The 12,169-nt window shown below is 34.6% G+C and overlaps 1 protein-coding gene across 19 annotated transcripts in view; it reads right to left on the minus strand.

The window, feature by feature from the left end:
• LOC131159661 (uncharacterized) overlaps nt 1-12,169 on the minus strand; it is a 100,956-nt gene that overhangs the window by 20,638 nt on the left and 68,149 nt on the right. For 4 of the 19 annotated variants that reach the window (XM_058114879.1, XM_058114821.1, XM_058114829.1 and 1 more), the window contains 3 exons: nt 9,053-9,152; nt 8,881-8,956; nt 3,845-4,183 (listed from right to left, as the gene is read on the minus strand). In XM_058114879.1, coding sequence (XP_057970862.1) covers nt 8,894-8,956; nt 9,053-9,152 — 163 coding nt within the window. In that variant the 3' untranslated portion in view covers nt 3,845-4,183; nt 8,881-8,893. Of the gene's footprint in view, nt 1-3,844; nt 4,184-4,375; nt 4,658-7,621; nt 8,103-8,359; nt 8,551-8,880; nt 8,957-9,052; nt 9,153-12,169 lie in introns of those variants that run through there. The other 15 variants (XM_058114838.1, XM_058114736.1, XM_058114847.1 and 12 more) reach the window with 7 other exon arrangements.

Raw genomic sequence — 12,169 nt, forward strand, 5'->3', positions numbered from 1 at the left:
GTATTATTGTTTCAGATTGAAATATATTTGTGTGCAATTTATCCTCACTGAATTTCAATCACAACCAGTGACTGAGTGTTCCTCTCCACCCATCATGCCACACTACTTGACATAATATCATTGATAAAAAATAAAAATAAATAAAACAATAAATAACAGAAAAACTTTGGTGATCCTTAATTTTTTTCTCGCGGTTTGCATGGTGCAACTTGCTAGTTTTCACTGTGTAAGCCCAAAAAAAAAAAAAAACCAGCTAAGTTGGATTTTTGAATGACAGCAACTAGTAATATATTGTTATAAGATCTCTGCCAAACCCCACTAACTGCATATTTTTAATGAACAAATTGGGCAAATAAAGCGCCCTCACTGACGCAGTATATATGTACATGCACATCCAAGCTTTTGATAATTTTCCAAGTTGACTCTCCTAGAACCTGCCAAACCCCCACCGAGGCACTCATCAGTGGCAACGAACACTTGGTCCCTTGGTTTGGAACTTGTGGAAATACTACAACTTCCCGTTTCATCACAAGTGCGAAAATTTTTATCACCAAATCTCATACTTTATATACCCCCAACAATTTCCATTTGACTTTCACCCACCAAGACACCCATTTTTTCATCATCTCCTCAGCCTCACCAGTCCAGAACACAAATTTCAGTAGTGAATCCAACTTACAGCCATCCTTCTCACTCTTACCCTCCCTCTAACATTACTAGCTCCCCCTCCCTACTGGCCTCTTTGATTGTCGAACACACTGAAAATTACAAAGAGTATGTCATCGATACTCCATTTGTCAACACCGGATCCCTGAGGGGTCAGTTTCTAGCAAGTATCATAAAGAAAGGAAAATACTGTGATGCTAGCAGCAACATATGCAACGGAATTTCAGCAAATAATGGTGCTAGTCGTATGTTTTGTTGTAAAACTCATTGTCGCAATGTCCTTCGAGACAAGAACAATTGTGGGGAGTGCGGACACAAGTGTGGTTTTGGACAACTTTGTTGTGCTAGTAAATGCACCAATGTTGATTTCAATGCTGTTAATTGTGACAAGTATAATAAATGCGATTCAGGAGTTAAATGTGAAAATGGTTCATGCAGATATGCTTCATGAATAACCAAAAGGATTTCTATTTACAAGAAGCTAGTCCATGCATATACATCTCACTCACTGTATTTTTTTGTGTACTTATTGGGTGCTTTGTTTCTTAATTGATTACATCAATGTTGATTAGTTGGATTGTATTGATATGTGAAATAAGACCAAATGATTATACCCGATCATTGATTATTACATAGATAACATTTCTTCAACAATAATTTTTACTTTTATAAATTGAGTTTTATATCCTTTCTTCTATTTTTTTCTCGTTGGATGGAGTTTCTAAATTTGAGATTAATAATGACTTTCACAACACAAATGTAATTAGTGTGATTCAAGATTTACGCTTATATGATAGCTAGATGAAGACTTCTGAATCACAGCATTATTAAACTTAGTTTGACAAATAAAAAAATAAATATTAATCTCCCGAAAAATAGTGAAAACCATCTGTGACATTGGATTTCAACAGAGGGCCAGTGCTATGAGAAGGGGCGCTCTTAAAGAAAGATAAGATAAAGGAAGTAGAGAGGAAACATATGGAAATGTGAATAGTTATTCAGCGGCTATCTTATTTATTTGACATTACATCATCTTTAGATCAAATTATGCAAAAATAATAGGTGGTCATCCAATCATTGTATATACATTTTTCTAGTACATAGATGGCATTCCAAATTCACACACATGCATGCATATACACCAAATACAGAGACAATTGATAGTCATCTGACTATCACACCTCACTAAATTTTCTATTTGTATCTAAACTTTGCATCCTTCACTTTTTATTAATGCAAAAACTATCATCTAACCACTATATTGTATTTTTTTCATTTTACAAAGAAATGAACGATAGTCATTTAGCCACTACATCCTTAATTTCATTTTAAATCCTTCTTAAGACAATTTTATACTTTGCATTATTTCCTGCATCCTTCCAAGTGAAGAGATGAACAATGGGGAAATTTTACTTTACCCAATACCTTCAACTTCAAAAGTAATTAAGTTTAAAAGTTTTATTCAAGATCCCTTTAAATCTGCAAATGCCGACCCTTTTTTCTTTCTTTGAGGTCATTTTTGTGCTCTTATTTGAAAAGAATGAATTAATTTGCATAATTGAACACATTAGTTTTTAAATATGTATATCATAAATTTTGTCCTGAAAACTCCTCTTTCATCATTTATTCAATATTTATTTAGGATTTTAACATTTCTATTTATGTAGAGGTTTTCATTGTATTTGCTAATAATTTAACAAAAATGTGTATATAAAAAACCTTAACGTTGCATTTGAGAGCATGAATTTTAGATCTTGAATTTGGATTTGGGTAAATTTGGATAAATTTCAATATAATTTTATATTAAATATTATCCAAATTAAATACAAATACAAATTCCCAAACATAGGGTTAAAGAATGTGTATGAAATATCTTAATTACCTTTTTTCCTATAAGAGCGCAAGCCTTGGATCAATGACAAGGTTACTCCTTTGTGACCAGTTGGTCACGGAAATCCAAGGAAACAGTCTATTTGCATAAAAACAGAAGAAGGTTGCGTATACTATGATGACCCTCCCTATAACCTCGCAAAACAAGGAGTTTTGTGGTCCAAGAATGCCTTTTTACCTATTTTCCTCTTCGAAAAATGTGTATGAAAAACTCTTAAAAAATCATTGAATTTTTTGTAGATTGAAAATTCCCAATTTTCTTATTTTGCTAACTTTTTTGGTAAACAAAATCCTCGCATCACATTCCCATCACAAACACACATTTTCCCACTGCCACAAAGATAGATGAACTTAAACACAGGACAAATGAGAGAGAGAGAGAGAGAGAGAAAGAGAGAGAGAATTTATGGTTGTAAGCTCATCACCACAGCTAACAACTAATTTTATGGCTGTAAGCTCATCACAATAGCTAACTACTATTGATATTTCATATGAGTTTCACAACAATCCCAACAAATCCTTGCATTTTTGGATGTTTGGAGCTAGTACAAATAAAGCATTTTGGATGATTTGAGCTAGTACAAATAAAGCAATTCACCTCCAAATCTGATGGTTGAATGGTGAGATCTTTATCTTCTTGGAGAGACGAATAGTGTTGGAGAGAGAGAGAGAGAGACTAAGACGAGCTTGTCCTATCATCATGAGGGCAACGATGAAGAAGCAATAAAGAGAACTCTTCTTGAGAGGAACTCTTCAAGAGGAGCAAAGAGACTAGGAAATTTTGAAAAATACGTAGAGGACTTAAAGTAAAGTTGAGTTTGTACCCAATGCCACCAACCCCTAGTACCCCACCCCAACGAATAGAGGCCAATAAACAAACATGACCTAGACGGCTTGAATCAAATAAACCCAACCAATGTTAGGATAGGCCTAAGTTATATTAAAAGAAAAAAAAAAATACAACTCTATCTAGCTCCAAAAATACATATTTTTATTATTTTATAAGTAAAATGCACGTATTCATTAAGTTTTTGAACTAAACGCCTATCATAGGGCCTCATCAATGTTGAAAGAGGGAAAAATGCCTCCCCGTTACACTGATTTTCCTATATGTCTAATAAGCGTCAAATACACAAGCAAATTTGAGTAATGCCGTAAAGTCAACATTATAAAAACAAATTAGAAGCCTGCAAACCCTAGAGCTACTAGTGAACCTACAACACTAAAAACAAATGTAACATCACTACAAATCTAACTATAAAATTTAGATCAAACTTTGGATTTGAAATTGTGTAAATATAAACAAAATGTTATATAAATTTATATTAAATTTTATTCAAATCTATCCAAATTCAAAATCAGAACTCAAAATATATACTCCTAAACATAACTTGTTCCAATAGTAAAAAACTAAACATGGTATAATTATATTCAATCATGAGTGGGCATAATTCTTCAAAGATTTCAACTCAACTAACTAGGGTTTGCTCAAACGTGAATGGGACTTGGTTCTTACATTTTGCACACTACATATTCCATTTCTTTTTCTTTTATTTGGCCTGCATATGTCACATTGACTGGGGCCAATCTTCTGAAAAAGCAGATTCACTGGCTTTCCGGGAAGAATCTGATTAAAGAAAAGGGGGGAAATGGTCACTATAATTAATAATTCATTAATAAGGAACTATTTAAAAAGCGGACAAATTCGTATAAAATACACACAAGCACATTCCAAAAGAAAAGAAAGGGGGGAAATGGTCAGTTGGACTTTTAGTGCAGCAACTAGTAATATTAAAGATCTGCCAAACCCCACTCAATATATAGTCTGAACGAACATAATAGGCAATAATGAAATTGACTGAGAACAAACTGTAACATAGCCAAGCTAGATTTTGCTGGCCAAGTTTTTGATTTTTGAAGTTGACCAAGACTTCTAGAGCTCTGCCAAACCTCACTTGGCATGCTTGGCGAATCCAACCAACACTTTCCCTCAGGATTGGAGCTTGTTGAAGTACAACTTACTGTTCCCTCCCAAGAGGGAATTCTTTATCACCCACCAACCAGACACGACCATTCACCGCCATCTCCTCAGGCCACCTCACTATAGCCTCAAATGGCAATCCAAGTTCTTGATTACCAAATTTATATTTTTTAAAAATAATAATAATAATAAATAAATAGAGGCAAATCCACACAAACATAAAGAGTAGGGAAGAGATGTAAACTTTTTTATAGTGGCTTAGTTATTCCAAACTCTACATCCATTCTCTCTAAGCCTCAACTGCCTTAAGCCTTAAGGTTCCACTATTCCCAAACTAAACTTTACAACCCCTTGCTTTATATGAAAGCAAATTTACTAATTACATCCCTTAATTTGATGAATGCAACTACACCTTTAAGTACAACCAAACAAATTCCTCGCAAGAAAATATTAAGATCAAATATGAAAACAAAAACTCTCAAGAGAAATATTGAGTTATGGCATAAGAGTTTATAGGTTTTTCTCTCTTTGAAGAAGATAAGCAAATTTAAGAGATTGATGAGAGATAAAAGAGAAAGATGGTAAGGCAAAGTATTATCAATAGTCTCTTATCTCTTTCTTTGGGCTTAAAATTTGGAGTCAAACTAGCTATTTAGCTCAATTAGAATGTGTCAAGCAGTTCGAACGATCAACCTATCCCTTGAGCTAGTTGACCTATCACTAGCCATTACATAGCCATTGACATGTTCTACCTATCAATTGGTTTAGTCACCCTTCAACATTTTGTTTGGACCAGTCGACCTATCCCTCAACACTATACATAAGACATCCCATTCTTACCTCATTTTGAAATCCTTTTAAACCTAAACACATCTCCACTAAATCTGAGGTTTAAAATAAGGTTTCCTTGTGCCATAAAGTAATAAAAAGCATGGAGTTCAAAAATTCAAACTTGTAATTAAAGGATAAAAAATACTAGTAGACAAAACAAATATCTTCAATCTCTCACAATCTTCCAATTCTAGCTTAAAACCTTGTTGAATCATAACTTAAACACAAAATTATTAGTTCAAAATAGTTTGTTATCATCAAAATAAAGTTAATAAAGCCTTGGAGCTAACATTCAAAACTCCACAAACTTTCTATATTGACCATTGCTAACACACTCATCCTCTCACCCTTCCCCTCCCTCCACTTGGGCTGTCAAATGGCATCTCTATAGTGACTTATAAAGAAAGGTGCACATTGTATTGGAAACAACATATGCCATGGGATTTCAGAAAATAGTAGGGCAAGCCATCTGTTTTGTTGTAAGAAGCATTGTCGAAACATCCTTTAAGACAAGAATAACTATGGGTAATGGGGTTAAAAGTATGGTTTCATATAGCTTTGTTGCACCAACATTGGTTCTTGTACCTCTCATTGTGGTAAGTGCCATAACGGGCTCACTACCCTTCCCAAAACTTGTAAACCAAGAAGATTTTCAAAAAACACATGCCCAGGATAAGCCCCAAGTCCGAGAATGGTTTGTGTGTATTTTTTGTGCATTAAAGCATGTGCTTATGAGAATGGTTCATGCATATATGCTTCCTAAATTAGCCAAAAGGACTTCTATCTACAACTGGCAAGCACAAACATTTCATTTGTTTTTTTGTATTTTTATTGGGTACAATACATATTTGATTCAATTTAATTGCTTACGCAAATATATTGATTAGTTAGATTCTATTGATAAGGGAAATAAGACCAAATGGTTATACATGAACATTATTTGCCAAATAGAATTTCTAAACATGAGATAAGTGGTAACTTTCACAACTATGTGATTAGTGTAATTTAACAAACCGCTGTAACAGGATAGCTTGCAAAAACTATCAAAATATAACATTATTAAACTTCAGTTTGACAAAAAAAATAAAGATCAGACCTAAAAAATGAAAAATGAAAAAATTGATGATAGATTTTAACCAAAAACCAGCAAGATGGAGGAAACCACAAAGAAAAAGAAGAGGAAGCAGAGAGGAAATGTATAGGAATTGAGTATTTATCGGGCTATGTTATTCATTTGGCATTTCATCACCTTCTTATTACATGATAAAAATATAATAGACAATTATCCAACCAAAGCATGTACAGTTTTTATTTGTATAAATGATAAGTAACCATTTAGTCACTGCATCTTTTATGTGTATAGAGTTTATCTAACTTCTTCCAAGCAACAGACTTTAGGTTCACAACCCATGAGGAAGGTCTGGAGTTACTGGTAGGTGGCATAAGGGAAAGGACATATGAATGCACCCTATCAGAACAAACCCACAAATAATGATTTGAGAGTACCAAAGTTGATGATTGGTAAGCTAACTAGGGCATAGACATTGTTGCTCATACTAGATGTGAACGAAGGGGCTCATGCTAGATTATGGAAAGGTGTTGGTTGCACCAAACTGAGGAGAAGATGAAGACATGTTGGGGGCCATTGTAGATGCTTCAAATTTTAATATCATACAAGGTTTGAATATAAAATTATCTTCACTATATATCACAATTAAACATGCATGAGTGTAATATATAAGAGCATTAATTTCCTAGAGTTTATCTTTGATTATAAATACTTAAGGCATTGTCAACTACAATTTCAAAATACAGGGTGGAGAGATGAATTAGATTAGGATTTGGAGTATTTATCCCCAACAAAATAAGAGTTTATATATTAGTCAAGAAAATAAAAACAAACACGACAGTATCCAACACACACTGTTTATCTCCAAATATTGCCCTAAAATCAGACATTTTTGGTTCAATGCTCAAAGTTATCTACTTTTGCATCCGTGTAAGGACTGACATAACTGTGCAGAAGTGAAGGTGGGAAGATGGGTTGAAGGGGACATGCTTTTACATTGTCCTCTCTGGTTAGTTGTGTTCTTTTTAGCATTTTGTAGGAACGGATCCATGGATCATGCATTTTAATGTCAATATTTAACTACTATAATTAACAATTAGTCATTCAATTATTATTTAGATATGATTTATTATTCAATTATTACTTGGCATTATACTAAAATAAGCAACGTAAAAATATATACATTCTCAAATGAATTTTAGTCTAATTTAATTCAATTTTGACAGGGAACACACTAAGCAAACGCTCCAATTTGATTCTAGGTTCTCGTTTATGGTAGAATTCTTTGTTCAAACCAAACAATGTAATTGAGTTCAAACAACAGGCCAATTTTGGGCCTCATCCCTTCAGACAAGCTGGGAATCACAAGATTTTCTGTAGGTGTCGGAGAAACTCCATGGCATTAGAGCAAGAAAGTCCTGTCATTCTCGTGGAGACATAATGTCTTCAATATTTATCTCTCTCTTGCCATAGAACGACTTACCTCTTCCATAGTATTTGAGCACGATGGCCTAGGAATCATCATCAATGCAGAATGCATCCACTTCCTCACTATTCTTCTTACAGTAATTTTCAACAGTCAGTAAATCTCTACTATTAATGAAGGAAGGCAGAGACAGTTTTCAATCTGCCATTTTTTTCCCATATTGTTCCACAGTTCTTTTTCTATGGAGTAACAAATGAAATGAAATTTTCAAATTGGACAATTAGTAAATTGATACTCTCTTTTTGCAGATATTTGTCTCTAGAACTTTTGAAAAACTATCCACAACTATCAAAAGCCTTGGAGCACACAAATTGCACGTGCCCACAGCTAATGTGGTGTATGTGTGTATATATAGTGTGTGTTTGTGTGTGTGTGTGTGTGTGTGCACGCACGTGTGAGTGAGAGAGAAGGGCAGAGGGGGAGTTCAAATTACACATGATGCAAACTTTTTGCAAGTTCACTCTTTCCAATAATCACAGGGATTTGATCATAGTGATCATAATGCATTTAACTTCAAACTTCTAAGCAGATTTATGTCTAAATCAACCATGAACACAGAAGAACAATGGCTGGAGACTTCAAAATTGCAAATCCACTTAATCAACGGATAGGCAAATAGGCAACTTTCTGAAAAAAAGAACAAGAAGACAATAAAGGGATGATTTTAGAACACAAAAACATGATCTGGATTCCAATGATGAAGTTATTGTATGCAAAGTTGCCATAGAGATGCACAAGCTACGTGAACAGAAATTTGCTTAAAAGAAGATTCAGACATCAAAACTGACTCAAAGCACCAGCCAATAGGAAGGGGAAAAGAGGGAGTTGACACTAAAGCTTGCAAATAATGGATGAACATAAATAAATTGATGTAGATCTTGTGAACGCACTCCCCCTCTTTTACGGAGAAAATAACATGTATTTAAGCAAAAGAAAAAATAATCTTTTTCAAGTTACCTCAGGCTGAAGCTTATAGATATCGAATGAGCTCAACTGCAAATTTTCCCTTCTTTGTTGAGTTAATTTCTCCTATCTGAACAAAATCAATAAAAAATTCGAAGTTGATTATAGTCATATGATGTGACAAAATTTTCTGGGACAGTGGTGTTTCACAGAGTTGATAACTCACCTTTAGTCTCCCCTTTCCACTAACTGAAACAATATCTCCAGTCTTCAGTATGGTGCCATTTTTAGTCACCATGGTCCAGTTAATGCGCACATCCCCATTACTACAAGAGGGAAAAATAAAAAATAAAACACACATATATATAGGATTTTGAATACCCATGCCTATGTTATGCAAAACTACATTGAAGTAAAGTAATATACAGTCCCATAATTGATTTCAAAGATGACCACCATGAATCACCCCATAGGCAGCTATAAGACTAGATATTCTGTATTGATCAAAATGTTTAAGCAACTAAAGACCATACCGTGCATTAGTGAAAAAGAATTATTTGTTTTAAATTAGGCAGCAGCGAATAGGATAGGGAGGAGTAGATCTACAAAAACATGGGGTGTATGAAACAAGGGCTTCATAGGTCTTTAACTTTGAAGAAAGTTACCTTGGATCAAGCAGAATGCTGGAAGAAGAAAAAAACCAATCTAATGATAGGAGTTAAACACCATCCTTTTGGCAATTGATAGGTTCAATCCGCATAACACTAGTTCTTTAAACCCTAATGTAATATTATTGAAAGAACAGATATAAAACAATACTAGACAATATGTATAATCATGCAACATTCTTTACTGTTCAACAGCTATCAAATACTAGTCATAAAATCCTAAATCAAACTACATGTAACTCATTACCATTTGGCTTTTTTTTAATAGCACTGTATGTTATACAAACTGCCATCCATTTGCTACCATTTGACTAGATAAATAAATCACAAGTACAAGATCCAGTAGGGCTTGATAACAAAAATTTTATAATAAATAAGAAAAGGTGCAAGGTTGGAGGAGGCATGTCAAAGTCCTATTCTAAAACCAATAAGAATAAGATTATAATAGGTGTGGATTTAACAGTCCAAAAATGTGCAAATATGACTAATCATTGAGCTGGTAAAAAGTAATCAGATTTCACTGAATGTGTATTATCTATAGACATAGGAAAACCAAAAATAATATGAGCAAAAGGCTCTTAGAAAGGACTTGATTGTGATATGGGGCACAATAAAGGCAACGAATAGTTCCAATCACTTTTTTTTTATTAAATATATATATATATATATATATTGAGAGAGAGAGAGAGAGAGAGAGAGAGAGAGAAATTACAACCTAGGTGAGGATACTAAATCCTCAAAAGTATTTTAAAAAACAAAATTAAACAATTTTTTTAATATAAATACATAAATAAAATCAAAGCTAACAATAACTAACCAAGAAATCCCCTCTTTAAACTATTACCACTATAATTCACCAAACACTTCACAAATTTTTTAAAAAATAAAATAAAATCAAAGCTAACAATAATTAACCAAGGAATCCTCTCTTTAAACCCTTGCCCCTATAATTCACCAAACATTTCAAATTTGCTAGCTCCCTTTGCCCTTCTTCGCCTTTGTCTTATCACCATCTATCCAAATTCGATTTCCTCCACAATCATAAATCCATAGACCCAATTTATCCATCAAATGCTTAGCTTGTAGATCCTTCCCAAAAATCTCCTCCATGGGAGTGGGAAAAATTCCATCCTTGCGCATTTCCATTTTTTCTATACCACCATAATCAGAAAGACTAATCCCCTCTAATCCTTCCATTGGACGTGGCAGTACATATGTTAAATCCCAAAGCAAATCAAATGAATCAGAAGCATAACCATACAGTTCATGAACCTTGCCCAAAAGCAAACCCCCATCACAATCAAAATTACTAAGGCCTTCACTATCACTCTTTGAAACATCCTCCCAATTATGTTTTTCATTCCATATGCTAACCCTCTTACTAGTATCACCTTTCTAAACAACTGGCTCTTCCACTATACTTAAAATTCCTCCTAAAACTCTTGTTAGAACCTTTTTTTGTTACCCCACTAGAAGAAAGCCGCTTTTCTTCAAACTTTTTCCTCATTTCAACCTTGGTTGGGGCAAAAGTGTCCTTGCATAACAAAATGTCATTGGCAATGCAATGAGGAAATGGTTACCCTAGAAATTAAGGGGGCATGTATAACCCCTAGGGCATTAAGGAGAGGAATGAAGGGGTGTAATCCCCCCATAAAGGATCTCAATAGCCCCAAATTTGAGAGAGGCATTTAAGCTAACGGGAAAGGCGTACATAAAGGAGGAGCAAGGTAAAGGTAGGGGACATGACTTCAATTTTCGTTGCCAACTTCTGTCATTTTTCTTTCTTTCTCCATCATACCCTGACTTAAGCATCAGAGAGATCCATGGAGGCTACATTGGTCCTCCCAACTAGTTTTAACTTTTCACTGATGGATTTTTCTTTTTTCTTTTTCTTTTTTTTGGCAACAGATTGGCATGCCAAGTAGGTGGAGAGGGAAATTATCTTGATACCATTTCAAACCATGTCAACTTCTTGTAATGAAGCTCACAACAATCAATCAGAGGGAGCTGACTCTCCCGTGTCAATAGGTTCTCCACCACAAACCGACAAACCCTACCATGTCGAGATGGTTCCTATGGAACAATTCATTGCCTTCCCTTTAAGACAAAGTAAAGTATTAAAAAATCAAGAGTCATTGGGTTCTAGTATATAGGAGAACAGTCCCTCCAAATTCTAGAGCTACCGTTTACTCAGGAGGTGATGGAGGGAACCCTACCACCGGGATGCCAAGCCTTGACAATTATGACAATACAATGGATCCTATAGACCATCTGGACGCCTTTAAGACATTGAAGCAACCTCAAGAATCCCCTGGAAGCTACAATGTGTAGAGCTCTTGTGGTTGACTTATAAGGCCTAGCAAGATCATGGTATCATGGGTTGAAGGCGCTGTCTATAAGCACCTTCAGGGAGAGACAATTCGAAGGGCACTTCATCAGCAGCCGAAAAATAACCTGGTCTAGGGGGAAAAAAAAGAGTCCCTCTCTTCAAGAGCAAACTCTCGAATGCCACCCTCAAGGTAAAGAATTTAAACCACAAAGTAGTTGTAGGTGCTCTAATCACTAGAACTTGGAGTGTTCCTTATCCCATCCATAGTTATTATAACTATTTGATTCTCAATTCGAATCTTAAGCTTGGAATCAAACAGGCAATAAAACAGTTGCCCTGGATCATA

The sequence above is a fragment of the Malania oleifera genome, chromosome 1, assembly GCF_029873635.1.
Source record: "Malania oleifera isolate guangnan ecotype guangnan chromosome 1, ASM2987363v1, whole genome shotgun sequence".
NCBI classification, from domain to species: Eukaryota; Viridiplantae; Streptophyta; class Magnoliopsida; order Santalales; family Ximeniaceae; genus Malania; species Malania oleifera.